Raw genomic sequence first — 20,751 nt, forward strand, 5'->3', positions numbered from 1 at the left:
GTATAAGGGAAAGGACTAGATGATCTCAACTGGTCATACCTTCTAGCACCTAGAGCATTGTTCTACAAACCATAGGTGCTTAACAAATACTTACTGAATCTGGCCACCAGCCAGAACTATTTTATTACATCTTATTTTGCTGAAATCAACTCCATTATCAGTTTAGGCCACAAGCTTGAGTGGTGAAAAGCATTATTCTAATTGTGGAATACTTTCAGAGCTACTGTTCTCTCCTGTTTCTTCCTCTCTCTTTCTGCTCTGGATGACAGCTGATTGTCTCTTGATGACAAAAAAAAATTCGGCAATCAGAGTTATCTCATGACATTTGGCAGCACATTTTCATCATCACCACCAGCTGCCAGGACCTTTTTTTTTTAATCAGAAAAACTAACAGATTGTTTGGTATTCTTTTTCTTCTTTTATTTGCCTTTGTTTTTCTCCTTATGTTTTTTGCTGTCTGGTTTGCATTCTTAGCCAGAAATTACAATGTTTTTTGCATGTATGTATGTGAGTGGACATGTGTTATAAAAATGCACACATATATGCATTTAGATATATATGTGTATATCTGTATGTATAGATGTATAGACACATATGTATAAGTGTGTTGTAAAGAACACATGATACACACATGCATATATAAACATATATGCATATAGACATACATGTATATATAATATACATATGTGCATTCTGTATTTATATAGGTATTCATGAGTGTGCATGTATTACAGAGAATGCATACATATATATATATATATATATATATATATATATATATATGCATGTATGTATCCTTGACTTTCTAGAGGTGCTGAGTATTGTTTGTTTAGGTTCCCAGTGCAGATCACTGGGCATAATTTCTACATGGCACTAACAGAGAGCACTTGATTTAGTCAAGAGAAGTTGAGTTTAAATTTTACCTCAGACACGTACTAGCTGTGTCACATTGGGCAAAATACAACCTCTCAGTCTCAGTTTCCTCATCTGTAAAATGAGGGAATTGAATGGGATAGCTTCTAAAGTAAGGAGTAAATGATAGAGAAATTCCAATCAAAATAAACACAAAATATATAACACATCTAAGAATAACTTATCAAGATATTTTAACAACAGATAATGAGGGGCAGCACCATATAGTGGAAAGAAAGGTAGATTTGAAGCCTATGGATGTAGGTTTTTATCTTCACTCTGATTTAAGTGTAACCTTAGGCAAAATGTTTTCTCATTCTTGGCCTCACTTCACTCTGGGTTCTACTCCTCACTTTCTGGACTTCCCTACTCCCTTCCCACCAGCCCTTGCCCCTAGGTACCCAACATCTCTTTATCCATTCCCCCCAATTGGTTTCCAGTTCCTCTCTTCCCTTTTTCCATCTCCCCTCTGTTTTGTTTTCTCCCATTGGAAAGTACTCCTTTAGAGTATGGACTGTCCTTTTTGCTTATATCTGCATCCCATGTCTGTCAGATAGCATATGATTAATGCATCAGATTAACCATCCGATGGCATGCTGGACATATCTGTTTGTCCTATAGATGTCTCCAACTGAACTTGCCCAAAATAGAACCCATCTTTCTCCTTAAACCTGGCCCTCCACCTAACTTTCTTGTTTATATCAAGGACACTACAATTTTGCCCTGCTTCAGAACTTCAGAATTACCCTCAACTCTTCACTTTCCCTCAGCTACCATATCCAATCAATCGTCATCTTGTCTATCCTAAATCCATAATCTCATGTTTATCCCTTTCTGTACTTATGTAGCCACAACTCTAATCCAGGACCTCCTTACCTGGCACCTGAAATAATTGCTATAGTTTCTTAATTGGTCCCTCAGCCTCCAGTTTCTCTCCTCACCAGTCCCTCCTCCACACAACTGCCAATTTAATATCCCTAAAACACAGGTCTGACCATGTCATTCTCCTACTCAAGAGACTTACGTGACTTCCTATTATGTACAAGATCAAATATACATTCCTCTGTCTGGCATTTGAAACCCTTCATAATCTGACCTTTATTTCCAAAGCTATGTCACCTGATTCCCCCTATGTTCTAGTCATATTGATCAAGAAAAGGATGATATCAACTTGTGTTCCAAAGAATAGCTGTAACCAGTCAATAATAATACGAAAGATTGTTTCAAGTAACTAATAATAAGAGGAATGGAAATTTACACAACTTTCAAAATTTACCTCACACTCCCCAAAGTAGCAGAATGATAAAAGATAGAAATAGTAAATGCTGTGGGTGGAAAGACAAATCAAGTGTCCTTAGCAAAGCTATGTACCTGTCCCACTATTGTGGGAAACAATTTGGAATTAGCAAAAAGTAACTAAGCTCCATGTACACTTTGATTTAGTGATCCTACTACTGGGCATATACTCAAAGGAAGTAAAAGACAGAAAGAAAAGTCCCAGAAATTCATAGCTGTACTTTGCATGATAGCCTCCCATATAGGTTTTTTTTTTTTTCCGTTTTGGTCCATACTTAAGGCTTAGGATTCCTGTTTCCCACCAATCTTACCTCTCTTTCTTGAATTTCTGTGCCTTTAGGAAATCTATTCTTCTTCCTGCCCATCCTTCCCTCCCTATACATGGCAGACTGAGGCACTGACCAAAGATGGTTAGTGTAGGCCAGACTTTTCACAGTGCTAACTGTGGCTGAATTTGTAAACTACTGGCATTCCAGATATTTAATGGAAATACTGAAGGGCCTCATTAGAGGACAATTGACTAGAATTAAAAATACCTGGCAATAACCCTAGTCTTCATGATTATACCTTGCATTTAAAGAGCCCTTCTCTCGGAGGAACTCAAACACTTCACACACATTCATTCAATTAATCCTTTTGGGAACACTGGGAAATAAAAACAGCATCTATTTTACAGATGAGGAAGTGAAGGTATGTAAAAACAGAAGTGACTTAATCTACTCACATAAAAGCTTGAACTCATCCACCAGGCTACAATGCAGCCCATCTATTTGGGGCATTTATTACATTGCATTAGGTACCTTACTATATGTAGTCTTTAATGATTCTTTAATGATTTCTTGCCTGGAAGTTCAGTCTCTTCAGTGAGATTGTAATGAAGGCAAGGACCATACCATGCTTTTTTCCATATGTATGGAAGCCAAATTGTGAAATGGAAAAAGCTCCATCTCTGGAGTCAGAGGACATCAATTAAAATCCTGTCTTTAATTTACTATCCTAGTGACCTCAGGCAAGCCACTTTCCCTTTCTGGGTCTTGGTTTCCTTATATGGAAAATGAGGGTGCTGTACAGCTTAAATCTATAATTCTACCATCCTCCGTCCACACAGTCCGTATCTAACTTAGTGTTACATTATATTTGATGGACAAAAGACACTCAATAAAAATCTTATTGAATAGAATCACTTGGAAGTTCAGATCAAAGTAAAACCAGATAATATCATCAATGAAGTCAGTAGTCCTTGTACTTTGACATTGCTAATATAAATGCTCTTGAATCACAGCAAGTGGATTATTCTTTGGTATAGACCTGTGATTTGATATTGTTAGTCAACAAACATTATTAAGCATTTACAATGTACTAGTGACTGTGTTAAATGCTAAGTATACAAAGATAGGAAAAAATATGTTCCCTGCTCTCAAGCTTACATTTTAATAGAATCAATTTCAAAAATTGGCAGCTAGGTGGCACAGTGAATAGAACATCAGGTTTGAAGTCAAGAAGACTCATCTTCCTGAGTTCAAGTCATTTAACTCTGTTTCAGTTTCCTCATCTATAAAATGAATTCGAGAAGAAAATGGCTAACCACTTCAGTATCTTTGCCAAGAAAACCCCAAATGGGGTCTCAAACAGTTGGACACGACTGAAAAACAATGAAATTGGGAATCACTTGGTGAAGGAATTCTCTCCACTGAAGCAGATAAGCTACTGTTCTACAACTCATAGCTTTAGTGAGCTGCCAAGACAATGAGATGTTATACTGACTTGTCTAGGGTCACACAGCCATCAGTTGTTAGAGGCAGAAACTGAATCAAGTATATCTTGACTTTGTGACTGGCTTTTTAGCCATTACTCAATGCTGCCTCACAACATCTTGTGGAAAATAGGACTTGTTGGGGCTGTTTTGTACCATTTCAGAGAAGCTAGAGAAAGTGGAATAATTTTTCCCCCAGGCTTGCAAAAGGAGGGTATGAATCTAAACAGACACATACTGGATTATGTGAGGACATTTAAACACATGACTTGTTCTCCCAAACAAATATGAATGCAGCAAATATACAGGAGACCAAGTTGATAATGGATGTACTGCCCCAGTAAATGAACCTCAAAGTGAATAGATCCATGTCATGTCACTATCCTTCCCTCTTCTAGAACTTTTCTGAAAGGTATTTGGGACATCACATACACATATACACATGCATAAAATATTTTGTTATATATATGTATAGAAATACATACAATTATATACATGCATGTATATATTCTGTTATGTGTATGTATGTATATGGACATGCCCACATATATATGCATAATCCCTATACCTATATATATACCTATATTTACTGTCACCTAGCTCCCTCATAGAATATACAGGCAAATACACATATATGCATGCATATATATACATATATATATATATACATACATCTATACATATGTACACATATATATGTATATGCATATGAAGGAAATTGCAAGCTGCTTCAGTATCTTTGCCAAAAAACCCCAAATGGGGTCATGAAGAGTTGGATATGACTGAAAAATGACTGAACAACTACAACAATGAATACTACAAAATGACTGACTTTGAAAAGTGAAGTGCCTGCCCAAGGTCACCCAACTAGTTAGAGGAAAAGCTAGCATCACTTCCAAAAGAGCATTACCCCATTCTGCTCCCTGTATGTCTTTTAAGAAACATTAACATGCCAAACATCCAAAAGCAATCTGTTACATTCCAGTGAAAATCCAAAATTGATATGGCAACAAGAACACTGGTCAAGTAGGTGTATGTCTCATTCAGCCCATATATTCTTTCTCATTCTTTCAACTTCACACTTACCTTTACAGCAGTGAAACAGAATGCATAGAGCACAAGGGCAACTGCAAAACTTCGAGAGATGCTATAGATTGCAGAGAGGATGCCAGCAGCGGCTGAAACACAAACGTTGCCAGTGAGCTCCTTCCTAGATCTGCCTCCCTGTCTGTGCTAGCAAACCTCTTAAGACACAAGAAGGCAGCAGGTGGTAAATAAGAACTATCAAAATATACGCAATGGCAATGATTTGGGGGAAGATGAGGGTGGGTGCCAGGAGAGAAGCCCAGGGTGAAGCAATATCAATACAAAGGGCAAGGTATAATCTATCAACTCAGTGGTGGCAGGGAACTTAATGACAATTTACATGTTTGGTGGTTTGATGGCACAGGCTTGTAATCTCAGCCACTGGAGAGGCTGAGGCTGGAATCTTTCATGGGCTATGCCTATTGAGGATCTATACTAAGTTTGGCATCAATAAAGTAAGTCCTTGGCATTTAGAGAGTAAGCCCTGAGGAACGGTAGAGTGAGGCAAACGTCAGAGAGGTATCTTCTGATTGTTGTGCTGCAACTGTGGTGGGGAACTCCCAGAGGTTCTTCTGCCAATGTATATTGGTGATTCTTCTGAAGCTTGGAATCATACTATCATAGATTTGAGGCTGGCAGGGATCTTAGAGGTCATAAAATCATAGTTGTAGAGCTAGAAGGAACCTCAGAGTTATCTAATTTGATCCCTTCATTTTACAGATGTACAAACTCTTGCCCAAGATCACATAGGTAGTAAGTGTTAGAGATGAGATTTGATCCTAGATCCTTTGCCTTCAAATTCTGTCTTTAGAAAGTTTTTTGGGTCACTGAGAGTCTAAATGTCCATGATCTCACAGTTAGTATGTGACTAAGGGAGGACTTGAACCCAAGTATTCCTGACTCAAAGGCTTCCACTAGGAGGAACCTTATAAACCTTCAAGTCAAATCTCATTGTTTTATAGATAAGGAAACTGAGAAAGCTTAAGTGACTTGCCCAGTGTGATACACTTAGTATTTGTCAGGGGCAGGATTTGAATGCAGGTTTTCCCAATTCAAAGATCAGCCCTCTAACTACTGTACCATGTGACAGCTCTGGGTATATACAATGAGATTATCTAAAGCGTCAATATAGCTCTAGCAATGATCTTTCAAAGTTTGTACAAGTCTGCACTTCACTTATGCTCTGGTGGTGTCCTGGGGTCAAAGTGAATGAGTCACTTTGAATTAGTCGTGAAAAGCAAGGGTTTTTCACCTTTTTTTGTCTCCTGTACCCCTTTGGCAGCCTGGTGAAATTTACAGGCCCCCTTTTCAGAATAATGCTTTTAAATGCATAAAATAAAAACATGGAATTATAAAGAAAACCAATTACATTGAAATACAGTTACATATATACATTATGTATACAACATACACATATGCAGAGATACACACACCTGTATGTATGTGTGTATGTATGTATGTATGTGTGTGTGTGTGTGTATGTTTATTGATTCAGGTTAAGAACCCTTGATCTAGGTAAACAAACCATTTTTTTTGGTGGGGGAGCCACTAAATACACCTAACAATCTCTCACTCTCTGTTTTAGGGTTTATTTTCTTCTCATTAACCTCAGGTTCTTCTCTTTAGAGAAAAAGAAACTAAATGACTTACCAGAACCACCAAAAATCAGCATATCAATTTGTTCTAAGAGATAAGTGCAGAAAGTGTTGATCTGAGGGAAGAGGCCAAGAAGAGAAATGGCAGGAAAGCAGTATAAGAATACTGAAAGATGAAACAGAACAGAAGAAAAACATTATGATACATTTCAATCAACCAATCCATCAATAAACATTTATTAAGCACCTACTATGTTCCAGGCACTGAGCAACTTTACATATTATAAGGAAAGACAAACTAAAATTTCAGCATATTAAATGGCAATGTTTCATAAACAGAATCTTTGGGAAGAAAGAATTCCAAAGTATTTCTCCTGGAAATTGTACGACCAACTCTCTATCACTATCACCACTCATTTGCTGGTTCTTTTAAGTGGGTTCCACAACACTGATTATTGTACCTCTTTGAAGGCCTATCTCTGTGAGCACAGCAGCATTGCTTAGGATAGACAGATTTCCATTTGCTACCAGAAATCCTGAATACAAGTAATTGATAAAAATCTCATTTGGACCCCAATTGTCCATTCTGTTGAGATATGTCAGAGTTCTCTATACACCAAAGCTATTGTGGAAGTTGGGGATAGATGGGAAGGGTTCAGAGTCACTTTTGAATGCTGGGAGATCATGCTCGTTTTCTGCAGTGAAATTGTGGGAGTGTTGCCTTACTTTTACTTTTTCATACCCCTATGCACTGGCTGAAAATAGATCTAGGTTAAATCCCACTACAGCAAATGCTAAATGAAATGTCCCAATTCATTTCTTACAGGGTATGCTTATTGAATTAAACATAGTAATAATAAATACAACAAGGGGCTTTTGGCCTGGGGCAGGAAATTATTTTTTCTTGGTCACATACCATTTTATGCTGTTATATATCATGTAAATAAGCTCTGACTTGGCTCTGGCACTTGGTATCTCTATGGCCATCCATCAGCAAGTCAGTTGATCTTTCTGGGCTTCAATTTCCTCATCTCTAAAATGGGAATGCTACCATTTCCGACCTGTGTGGCCCTTGGCTTGACACTTAACTTCTCTGGGTCTCAGTTTCCTATCTATAAAACAAAAGACATAAACTAGCTAACACATAAGATTCCTTCTGTCTCTGCATCTATAACCCCATGAAAACAAGGAAGTTTTTGGTAAGGACAAGTTTGTATTAGTGACAGCTTGATACTGAAGATAATGGCTCAGACAACTATAGGCAGAGAAGTAGTCTGGTACATCAGACAGGGAGGCCACTATAAATGAGGTAAAAAGAACTTGGACACAATGAAGAATGGAATCAGAAGACTGAAAATGAGTATCAGACGCAGTAACAAACCATCTCCGTAGGGGGAAAAAATGGTCTTGCCAGATGTGTGGAAATAGAATTTAATGACACACTATGATAACAATCTAATCTGTAAACTGGTAGCACCAACAGCTAGACCTTCTGGGGAACATCTAAAAGGATCAAATCTACTGTCTTTATTTTTAAAGTGTAGAGGTGAAATGAATGGCAATGGAGACTGTAGCACATCTGTCAGGTTGCAGTTGTGGTGAAAGAAAAGCAATCAGACTGTTATTATGTTAGTAGGGCTATTGGAAAATTGTACTTGAAATTACAGGCATTATTTTGTACTTTTTTTTTCAAAAGTAAAAAATAAAAAACAGTCCCTGCTGTTGTTGGCAGGATTCCCTGGAAACAAACACATATTTGTTAGTATACCACTGAGCAGGTTTGTAATTTTCTCCCACTTCTTCCCCATCTTCATTTTCCCTAATAATTACTATAAATGAAGAAACTTCTGATAGAGCTCCCATTTCTTTTCAAGCAGCATTTATAAAGGAAACATTGGTAACTTGATTTGTTTCTTTGTTCAGTGTGAAAAATATCATGTTACCATACTTACAGGTTTGGGGCTTAAGCACTATGCAGGATTAAAATTATGCAAAAGTAATAACCAAACTAATTTCATCCAATGTGATTAGATATGCCTTGTGTATTTCTCTAGTCTGTCCTATCTGACAATTATCTCCTTGTTAACTCCTGGGTTGTTCGTAAAGCAAAGAGGTCCAGGAAAAAAAAAACAAGTTTGTCCAGGACAAACTTGAATAGCAAGGGAGACAGATACAAAGAATAAGTAATTATGGTTAAATTTTTGACAGTGTTAAGAATACGTTCTCCATTCCTTCCATACACATATCTGTAATGAGGCTACATAGAATTGCTCATCCCCTTCAGTCTGCTACTTGATTGATTTATTTATTTATTTTTGCTTTTTGGTGGGGCAATTGGGGTTAAGTGACTTGCCCAGAGTCACACAGCTAGGAAGTATTATGTGTCTGAGGCTGGATTTGAACTCAGGTCCTCCTGACTCCAGGGCCGGTACTCTATCCACTGCACCACCTAGCCACTCATAAAGCAATTTCAAAAATATCAGTTGATCCCATAGCATCAAGCCCTATCCCACATGGTGAAATGCTAGATTCTACTGACTTTACCTCTTTATCCTCTCCTCTCTAGACTTTTTCATTGACTTTTCAGCTTTTTGTTAATACCTTTAGACTGATGCTTCTATCTTCTATCGGGGTGGGGAACCTGCAGCTTTGAGACCACATGTGGCCTTCTAGGCCCTTGGGTGTGGCATTTTGAGCCCAAGTTTTACAGAACAAATCCTTTTATTAAGGGGATTTGTTCTGTGAAGTTTGGATTCAGTCAAAGGGCCCCACATGAGGACCTAGAGGGCCACATATGACCTCGAGGCTGTAGGTTCCCCACTCTGTAGCTAGTTCTTGCTCCTTCTTCTCTTTTCATACTACATATTGTCTTTTGTCCATATCATTCACTCCCAGGGTTCCAAATATACCTGTATTCAGATGAATTCAAAGTTTATATCTACAATCCTGACCCACTCCTCTGAACTCCATTCACACAACTACAATTAACCAGAGGACCTCAAGTTCAACATCCCAAAATGAACGATCATTCACTAAAAGCATACCTCTCATTCTGATATTAGGATTTTTGTTGGTGGCACCATTATTAACAGTTTCTCATGTTCAAAATTTTGGTACTACATTTCACCCTTTTTAAAAATTCTCATGTTCACCCAATTATTGAATCTTGTTAACTCCCTCGCATCTTTACCTTCCTTTCTATTCTCACTACCATCACCTTTGTAAAGGACCCACTCCACTAACACCTTGCTAGACTACTGTGGTGACCTCCTAATAAACCTTCCTACCTCCACTCTCTCCCTTATCCAATCAATACCTCTGTCAGACTAATTTTCCTTACATAAAGAGCTCATAAAGAGTGTCATTGTTCTCCTCAACTGTCAGAGGGAAGAAAAAAAGAAAAAAGTTACATAATTATTATATATTTTTAAAAAATAAGGGGGTAGAGTCAAGATGGCAGAGTAAAAGCAGTGATTTGCTTGAGCTCTCCCCCAAACCCCTCCAAATACCTATAAAAATGGCTCTAAATAAATTCTAAAGCAGCAGAACCCACAGAAAGACAGAGTGAAACAAATTTACAGCCCAACACAACCTGGATGGTTGATCAGAAAGGTATTTCGCACAGGGCTGGGAGAGGAACGCAGTTGGGCGTGGGCATGCAGGCCACAGCTAACCTGGAGCAGGCCTCAGAAGACTGAATCGCAGGCAGCTGTGGCAGTTTTCAGACTTCTCAACCCATGAATGCCAAAGACAACCTAGGTCAGTGGGAAAAGTCTGTTTCTGCGCTGAGAGAGAAGAAAAGGGTCCCAGCCCCATTCCCTGAGCTTGGCCCCAGGGTGACGGCTGCCTCCTGAGCTTCTGGCCCACAGACTGAGGGTGAATCAAGTGGCTGATCAGGGGGGACTGCAGGGATCTCTCTGCTGGTGCAGGATTCTCTTGCTTTGCCCGTGCTTGGATCTGGGTCACAGTTCTGTGTGGTGGTCCTGGGGCGAGGAGGAGTGCTGACATGGTGGAGCTTGTAGTGGCTGTGGAGAGAAATCCTCCTCACAGTTCCAAGACAGAAAAGAGTGCTTGTGGTCACTCATAGACTAGAGCACACGACAGAAAAGCAGTAAACACCTTGCCCTTGATCATAGCACCTTGGAAAAACTGAAAATTTACAGGTCCCTACACGTATCTCTGAAAACAGCTGCACAAAATCCCTGAAACTTGGGACAGTACATTCTCCACACTGAAAACAGACCCCTACCTTAATCAAGAGTTTATAACTCAAGTAATTGGCCAGGATTATGAGCAAGCAGTGCAAAAAAAGTCAGACTATAGAATCTTACTTTGGTGACAAAGAAGACCAAAACATACAACCAGAAGAAGACAAGGAAGCCAAAGCTCCTACATTCAAAGCCTCCAAGAAAAATATGAATTAGTCCCAGGCCTTGGAAGAGCTCAAAAAGGATTTTAGAAGCAAGTAAGAGAAGTAGAGGAAAAACTGAGCGTGATGCTAAAGGAGACCCAAAAAATATTGAAGAAAATAACACCTTAAAAAATAACCTAATCCAAGTGGTAAAAGAGGTCCAAAAAGCCAATGAGGAGAAAAATGCCCTAAAAAGCAAAATTGGCCAAATGGAAAAGGAAGTCCAAAAATACTTCCTTAAAAATTAGAATAGAGCAATTGGAAGATAGTGACTATTAGAGAAATCAAGGAATTGTAAAACTAATCCAAAAAAATGAAAAAATAGAAGAGAATGTGAAATATCTCATTGGAAAAACAACTGACCTGGAAAATAGATCCAGGAGAGAGAATTTAAAAAGTATTGGACTATCTGAAAACCATGATCAAAAAAAGAGCCTGGACATCATCTTTCAAGAAATTATCAAGGAAAACTGCCCTGATATTTTAGAACCAGAGGGCAAAATAGAAATTGAAAGAATCCACAGATCACCTCCTGAAAGAGATCCCAAAGGAAAACTCCTAGGAATATTGTAGCCAAATTCCAGAATTCCCAGGTCAAAGAGAAAATATTACAGGCAGCCAGAAAGAAACAATTCAAGTATTGTGGAAACACAGTCAGGATAACACAAGATTTAGCAGCTTCTACATTAAAGGACTGCAGGGCATGGAATATAATATTCTGGAGGGCAAAGGGGATAGGATTACAACCAAGAATCACCTACCCAGCAAAACTGAGTATAATCCTTCAGGGGAAAAAATGGTCATTCAATGAAATAGGGAACTTCAAGCATTCCTGAGGAAAAGACCAGAGTTGAATATAAAATTTGACTTTCAAATATGACTCAAGTGAAACATGGGAGAGGTAAACAGGAAAGAGAAATCTTAAGAGACTTATTAAGGGTGAACTGTTTATGTTCCGGCATGGAAAGATGATATTTATAACTCACGAGTCCTTTGTCAGTATTAGGGTAGTGGGAGGGAAAAAATTATATGTATGTATAGATAGATAGATAGAGGGCACAGGGTGAGTTAAAGATGAAGGGGTGATATCTGGAAAATAAAATTAAGGAGTGAGAGAGAATTACACTGGGAGAAGGAGAAAGGGAGTAGAATGGGATAAATTATCCCACATGAAACAGACAAGAAAAGGTTTTTATAGTGGAGGGGAAATGGTGGAAGGTGGGAGGGGATGAGTGAATCTTGTTCTCATAAGATTTGGCTTAAGGAGGGAATAACATACACAATGGGGTGTGGAAATCTACCTTGCTCTACAGGAAAATAAGGGGGGAAGGGGACAAGAGAGCAGGAGGTTGATAGAGGGGAAGGGAGATTGGAGGAGGGGATAATCAGAAGGAAACACTTCTGAGGAGGGATAGGGTCAAAAGAGAGAATAGAATAAATGGGGGGTAGGATAGGATGAAGGGAAATATACTTAGTTTTTCACAACATGACTACTATGGAAGTGTTTTGCATGACTACACATCTATAACCTGTATTGAGATGCTTGCCTTTTCAATGAGGGTGGGTGGGGAGGGAGGAAGAGAGAAATTTTGTAACCCAGAGTTTTAAAAACACATGTTAAAAACCAAAAAACATTTTTAAAAAATAGGAAAAGTGCTAAGATAACTCTCATTTGAGGAAACTCCCTCTACCGATACAGGTTAGTTCTTTGAGAGTAGGATCTGTAACACATCAGCACTTAAGACAGTGACTTGTACAGAGTACTCTATGAGAAATCTGAGAAGGAAGATGTCACTGTCATCTTGGGGAAGGTAAGCGAAATCTTCACGGAGGAGCTAGGACATGAATTGGATCTTAGAGAAAAGGAAGCTTTTCAAGAAATCACAATTGAATGGCATGGTGGTAGTATTCTAGGCAAGAAGGATGAACAGTAGAAGGGAGAAAACAGGGCAAGAAAAGAAGTCAGAGAAGTCTAATTTGGTTTGAAAGTAGAGTATATGAATGGGAGTATCAATCAATCAGCAAGCATTTGAAAGCACCACTAAATGCCAAGTACTTTGCTAGTTGCTAGGGATGCAAAGACAAAAGAGAAACAGTCCTTGCCTTTCAGAAGTATGAAATATGTCTGGAAAGGCAAGTTGGAGAGATTTTAGGCAGCCTTAAAGGCTAGGATAAGGGATTTTTACTTACTAGGCAAAAGGGGAATCACTGAATGTTTCTGAGGATAGGATAGGAGTGGCATGTTTAGTGTGGTGCATGACTTAGGCAGTAACAGGATGGGAGGGGGAATAAACTCAAGGCAAAGAGACCAGTTAGAAGACTATTATGAGAATCAAGGTGAAAAGAGATGAGGTTCTAAAAAACGGGTGGCTTTCATGAGAGTTGAGAGAATGGGATAGACTAAGAGAGATCATAAAGCAGGGAATAACAGAGATCTGGGAAGTGATTGGATTATGTGTGACAAGGTGAGAAAGAAGGAAGAATTAAACATGCATGAGTTTTGGTTTTCCTCTACAGGGCATAGTTTACATTAAGAATCTTTGCAGTACTGTGGGAAAGAACATTGGATTTGGAAGCAGAGCCTGAATTTGAATCCTGCCTCTGCTAGTTACTATTGTGGGAATGCCATTTGAACTCTTTGGACTACAATTTCTTCAGAGAAGAAACTACAAAATCATAGGGTTTTATTACACAATCTCTAAGGACCCTTCCCTTTCTAAATCTATGATTCTTACTGTAACACCTTGTAATCATAATTAACTTATTTTAAGCCTGGAGCAGTGTAATGGCCCCCGGGGTCCACATGGTTCCCTTCTCTGTTGCTTTAGGGAGTTTATATTAAATAAAAAGTTAGGAGTACAATCACAATTGTTTCAAGCCCCCAGCTAACAAAATTCTAAACATTAAGGCAGAGGTTGGCATTCTGCCTTAATATACATTTATATTTATCACTACTTAATTCCTGACCTTTTTGCGGTTGAAGCAAAATTCAAGTTATTGAGAATGTTTGGGAAAAGAAGCAGTGGAGTATATTACAGTGTCTTAAAAGACAAGTAGGAGAAGGGGAAACAGGGGGAAAAACATCTCTTCTCAGAACTTCCTTTAGTTCTTGAGAAGGTGGGTATGACTGGTGGCATTAGCCCCATTCTTTTACTCCAAGATGACAGTAGGGCCATTGACCCTTCTGAATCTCCTTGCTCCCTGCCAGATATAAGTCATTTTTTTCCCCTTTACCTGATTGTTATGATTGCTTATTCTTTCCAGCTCAGATCATGAAGTAAGCTCCCAGATTTCTTGCTCCCTTGCTCCTTGCTTCTTCCTCTCTGCTTTGAGAACCTTGAAATGTCTCCCTGGTTCTGAAATAGCTCTTGCTTTTTTTTTTTTTAATATAAGCTCCTCAGCATATAACCAAATCCCTCACCCCATCAGGAAAGACTTCTAATTGAACCTATTGAAATGTTTTTGATGGATATCAGAAGGTGGCCAGGCCTCATTGACACCTGGTTCTTTCTGACTGATTGTATCAAGAAGGGTTCTTAAGTAACAAAGGCAACTACTCTTGAATGGGGGTAATCAATGGAAGGGGAAGTTTAGATGGTTCAGTGGATAGTGTACTAGGCTTGGAATTAGGAAGATTCATCTTCATGAGTTCAAGTCCAGCCTCAGACACTGACTAGCTGTGTGACGCTGGGTAAATCACATTTACCCTGTTAGCCTCAGTTTCCTCATGTATAAAATGAGCAGGAGAAGAAAATGGCAAATTACTCCGGTATCTTTGCCAAGGAAACCTCAAATGAGGTCATGAAAAGTCAGACATGACTTAAAAACAACAAAATCAATGCACTTTTCCACTATTTTTTGTTCTTCACTTAGCCTGAAAATACTGGCATCTCCTTTAAAAACCAGAAGTACCAAGAAATAAAAAAAAATAGCAGCAATTATAATTGATAAAAATCAAGAAGACCATTGTATGTCCCAAACATATGAAATTTGACACTAGCAAGGGGTGAACTATTCATATGCCATCAGGAAAGCCAGAGACATATCTGATCTTAAGCAAAACTCCATTTAGCTTTTAAGACATTCAATAAAAATAACAGAGTTATAAACAAGCTTAAGCTCAGCTCATTCAAACTCAGAAAAAAAAAACCCAAACTTGGTTCAAACATAATGTACCATCTGGCTTATGTCTAAGACAAATCAACAGAGACACAAGGAGCTGAAGTGAGGCAACTGATAGCACCACCATGACCATTATTGTTGATACTCACAGGAATCACCTAGGATTTCAATGCCATAAAGAACCTTTGGGATCATCCAGATCATTTTACACTTGGGAAAACTGAGGTCCAAAGGAACTAAGTGATTTGGCCAATGTCACACTGCTCAGCTAGTAATAGCAGATCGGTTCCAGGTCTTCTGAAATCTAGGCCTATGTTCTTTTTAATAAACCATGTGTTCCTTTTCATCTATCTGCTATCAAATGAAATAATATGTATAAAATACTTCACAAACCTCAAAGTGCTCTATAAATGTTAGCTATTATTATTATAAGCAAATCTTTCAAATTATGTGTTTTATACATTCTTTTTCTCCAGCTCTCTTTCCTCTCCTGCTCAGTTTTATACTTCCTTCCTTCCTGCCTGTTTCTTAGACTTGCCAGGGATGGCCATGGGAATGGATCCTCAGAATATTTGAATTATGTTCTAGTCCTTAGTTAGATGTCTTTGAAACTCCTATAGTTTGCTAGAATGCATCCAATCTAAAGATAAAAAATGTTTCAAAGGGAAAAAACTCTCAATTTCCCATTTTCTACAATAATTTAGTTTATGTGCAAATATAGAATGAGATTCAGGACAGCTACAGCCCCCAAAACATAAGTAAAAAAGTTAACTATGTATAGACTAGAAAGAAAACTAAATGGAAGATAATCGAGAAAAGCCTTTCATAAAATTTAAAGGACTGCATGAGTGTCTTATGATTGTGGCAGGCAGCAATACAAATTTACATTTCAATTTTTGCATGATTATTTTACAATTAAGTTTAATAGCCTCCTGCATTGCATTCTACAATACAACTTGTTATTTCCTGGTAAAGCCATGGGGACAAATTAATCAGCTTGCTGATGAAATGAATCAATGGTCAAGAAAGGAACAGATCTCTTAAGTATCTTGGTCCCAGATCATAATCCAAGTCTCAAGATGAATATCTGCTTTTCTAAGGAAAGGGTCTACTTTTGGATAACTAATTAATTTGTCTTTTCCCACATAGTTGAAATTCAAAATATACAGTCCATCTCTTTCCTTTCTCTCCTGTTCAGAATTTTTTTCCCACAACCTTTTCCAGGTAAGCCTGGTTAATATAGTCAACACTTTTATTCCATTGATAGCCATTGTTCTCTCCCTCCACACCTACACCCCTGCCATTTTTCTTTCTCCTGGAAGTCATTGAGTCTGCTTGCTGGATTTTTTAACTGCCATTTTTACTTGTTGACTTTGACATTCAGACAAGAATAAAGCAAGACATTTTAATGAGTGAAAAAACAATTTCCAATGAAAACTACTAATAACAACGCTTCATCCCTTACTATCTCTCTCATCATATCATACCCCTTGCTATTTCTCACTTCCTAGCAGACTGAATTGAGGAGAAATAAAATGAATGTGTACCAAAAGCCAGCAGTCAACGCTGAACCAACAATTTCTCCCCAGAGATCAGCCCTGAGCATATACAACGTACTTTAAGGTTTGGGATTTCAAGCTCAAAGCTTAATTATATTGTTCATGTTACTGTTAAGTTTTGATATTACTGTAAGTTTTGATGCCAAAATGTTGTTGTGTTTTTTTAACTTTTTTTTAGGAGGAAGATGACAGTAATGAGGGAGGATTTATTTGGAGAGGAACTAGCTATAAATTCAATTTATCTAAAGAAACTGTTCTCCAAAGACAGCATCAAAAGTATTTATAAAATAAAGAGCTGAAAGGGACCTTAGAGGTCATATGATATAACCTCTCATTTTGCAGACAAGGAAACAAATATCAAAAGGAGTACAGGACTTGGATCACAGGATTTCAATCTGGAAGAGATGAGACTTGCCCAAGGTCACATAGTTAAATCAGCAGCAAAGCCAAGATTTGGACATGTACCTCCTGACTACAAAGCTAGTATTCTTTCTATCACACCTCACCAAATGTCAGTTAGTTAGTATTAAATCACCAAAACATTCTGTTCCAAAAGTTCATTTAAATGCTGGTTGTTGGTAATCTGGAACACCTCTACCCACAGAAATACCCAAAGAAATAATATTATTAATGGCGATTCTAGTCTAAAAGGATGCCAAAGCAAGTCTACAAAACCGGAAACTATAATATAGCACAATAATAAGAATATGAATTCTTGGTCCCATGAAAAAAAGGCCAATGTAGTTTAGGATGAGGGAAGATGGAGGTTTCATTTATCTTTTCTAATATGGGGTAAGCTCTAGAAAATTCAAATCAGATAACATTTTATCATTCAACAAAAATATGTTGAGCATCCACCATTTGCAAAGCACTATAGGAACTACAGTGATAGATGCAACATAGTCCCTGTTCTCAAAATAATTTACAAATTAGCAGGAGAGATAATACATGTAATGAAAAAAAATTAAAATGCAAAGTGGTTTGTTTGGGGATCGTTCCAGTATCCATCTGACCAGGACACTGCTACAGTAAGAGAAGAACATAATAATGTCACTGCTAAGTTTCTCTCCCTGCCCCTACTTTTTCTTCTAGTTCTGCAGATACCAGGCCAGAAAGTTTGCCCAGGAGTTGTACAGTACAAACATATGTTCTCCTATACACTTCTGTTCATTACTTAGAGGCATATGACGGCAAAGTTCCATCTACCATGGATTATTCAAGGTCAAGTACTAGGTCACTCACAAGACTTGGATTCATGACTTGGAGGGCCAGTATGCCCTAGGAACAGGACTGAGATTTGAATTCCATGAAAAGGCTCTCTTGTATAAGGCATGGCATTAGTTAATGTTGCAAAAATGGCCAAATGCATCATCACTTGCTTTTCAAAATTTTATTTTTCTTTATCTCTCTACCCACAGCTTCTCTAAACCTCATCCTTTTTATGGTGAGAATGGATGAGTGGAAGATGTGCTAACAATATCTGATTAAGAGAGCTCATCTGCTAGAAGGAGAGAGGAAGAAGATGTAGGAATAAAGGATAGTAATAATGCACTACACCCCAGTAGCATGCCAAACAACAAGGCTGGAGAAAGCAGTACGACCAGAAGCCAAACCACTGGTGTACATCCTACCTTCCTCCTACCACACCATCATCCCCGCCCAGGTCCTGTGTCTCTCTAGAGTTTATACTCTCATGGTTCTGGCAGGATATCTATTCCCATGCCTGCTCTATTGTACTTTTTCAACATCTTATTTGATGAGATACAGAGAGATGCCCCATGAGGAGCCCCATAGCCCTCCTTTTGCCTCATCCCTGAATTTTCAGTTTTGGCCAATATTGAAATATGGTTCATTGTGGCATCTCCCATCCATGATTATCTGGGTCAGTCTTTCAGACTGACCAGTGAGTGGGAAATTCTTAAAATTCCAAGTTTAGTTTTAGTTTTTACTAACCACTTTCAAAGCAATTAAGCCTTAGTGGCAAGTTGCGATAGTTAAGTGTGACCAGTCTACTATAAGCTAGTGACCACTGCATGTGACTAGAGATATAGAAGGCAGACATGCCAATAAACAAACATTTAAATATAAGATTTAAGAAAGCATCTATGTGACATACAAGACAAGGTGTGAGTTCACATTCCTCCCTCCCTTCAAACATTTCCCATTCATTTAGAAGAACAAAAAGTCAAGAATATCAAGGGAAATAATGAAAAAATGTAAAGGAAGGAGGTTTAGCAGTACCAGATCTTAAACTATAAGGCAGTAATTATCAAAACCATCTGATATTGGCTAAGAAATAAGAACAGTAGATCAATGGAATAGAGTAGACATACAATTTACAGAAGCAAATAAATATAACCTTGTATTTGACAAATGAAAAGACTTTAAGATTTTGGGATAAGAACTCATTATTGGTAAAAATTGTTGGGAAAACTAGAAATAAGTATGGCAAAAACTGGGCATAGACCAATATCTTATACCTTTCACTAAGATAAGGTCAAAATGGATACATAACCTAGATATAAAGAGATGTGACAAGAAAATTAGAAGAACATGGAACATTGGATGGGTGGATAAGTGAAAATTTTATGGATAAAGAAGAGTTAATTGTAAAATGAATAATTTCAATTACATTAAATTAAAAAGGTTTTGTACAAATAAAACAAATGTAGCCAAGATCAGAAGGAAATTTTATAGACAGTTTATCAAAATATTTCTTCAACCAAGTTTTAAAAGGAAGTCCATTCTCTGCATTGCCACAAGCCATAAACAACTTACCTATTAGGTGATCTCTTGCTAACTGAAGGGACCCTGATGAGAAGAACCTCAGGCCATACACAGTGTAACTGGGAGGATGCCTGGCCTTGGCCGCAATGTCAAGAAGCAAAATAAGTCCACAAAGAACACAAAAGTAGATGGGTCTGCTGTATGTAATTATTTGGTTGTGTCCCTAGAAAATAAATACGAAACTTCTGAAGAGAAAACATGATGTCTGTTGTGTCAACATAACAAAGTGTACAGAATGAGTGAACAAGTCAAAAAACACATAAAGAAAGTTGCAGGAAACATCCCTAAACACAATGAAGCATACTTGGTATTCTGATGAATCTGGAATTCAACAATAATATCATGCTTCTCTTTAACAAGCCCATGGTAATCAGTCCTGAAAATTTAATTACCCTCCACGGAGAAAATCTAGCTCTAACATCACTTTCCCTGTGATAAAACACGGATATTTTTTTTATTGTTCATCTTAAGTGAGAAAATAATTTAAGTCATCATTTGCTCTATGTTTTCATTTTGCTTCCACCCTTAATAAGATATGAAATTGTAAAGTTGTAAGTTTCAAATGCCTGGCATTTCATGGAGATAGACGCTGCTATAGATTAAACAGCTAAACGAGGTGAGTATGATCTAATGCAGCAATGATGACCAGCTATTTATCAAGCACTTCTTTGAGGAATGCTAAACACTTGTCAGACATCAGCTCCTGAACCTTCACAACATGGTTATTGGAAAGAAGAAGTAATTAGTCATATTGCCCTTAAATAGATAGAAAAACCAAGACCCAGATGTGAAATTAATTTCCCAACGTCACTGAACAAGTTGATGGCAGAATCAAGAAAAGAATTCAACTCCTCCCAGGCAGTGAATTAAAGTACCAACAAAGAATGGTTTAAAGAGCATCCCTAAAGTCACTTAGAGTTAAAAGAAACACACTCTTCTGGCAGTGTGCTCAAGGACAGATAGGTTATATTTTATTCTTCTAATTCATTGGGATGATTTGAGCATGATTAGTCAAGATGATAGCAATATGACCTCAAATTTGATCTTTTTAAAGTCACTGCTTTGGCCCTGTTACATTTAGGAAATGTAATTTAAATAGCTACTCTCTCTGAAATTAAAATACTTTTATTCTGAGGCTACCTTTTACTATGGGGGAAAAGAAACATTGCCAATATGGGTTGGATACTTAGGGATGTTTTTGGCCCTATGCCTACCCAAAACTTACTAGCA

General features: G+C 37.9%; 1 protein-coding gene across 1 annotated transcript in view; it reads right to left on the minus strand.

Annotated features, from left to right (window-relative positions):
• The window catches only part of PCNX2 (pecanex 2), a 363,956-nt gene that overhangs the window by 235,471 nt on the left and 107,734 nt on the right, over positions 1 to 20,751 (minus strand). Inside the window, 3 exon segments of the mRNA XM_021000480.2 lie at positions 5,048 to 5,139; positions 6,698 to 6,808; positions 19,513 to 19,684. Of these exon segments, the coding sequence (XP_020856139.2) occupies positions 5,048 to 5,139; positions 6,698 to 6,808; positions 19,513 to 19,684 (375 nt within the window).

The sequence above is a fragment of the Phascolarctos cinereus genome, unplaced genomic scaffold (assembly GCF_003287225.1).
Source record: "Phascolarctos cinereus isolate Bilbo 61053 unplaced genomic scaffold, phaCin_HiC Scaffold_5;HRSCAF=322, whole genome shotgun sequence".
NCBI classification, from domain to species: domain Eukaryota; kingdom Metazoa; phylum Chordata; class Mammalia; order Diprotodontia; family Phascolarctidae; genus Phascolarctos; species Phascolarctos cinereus.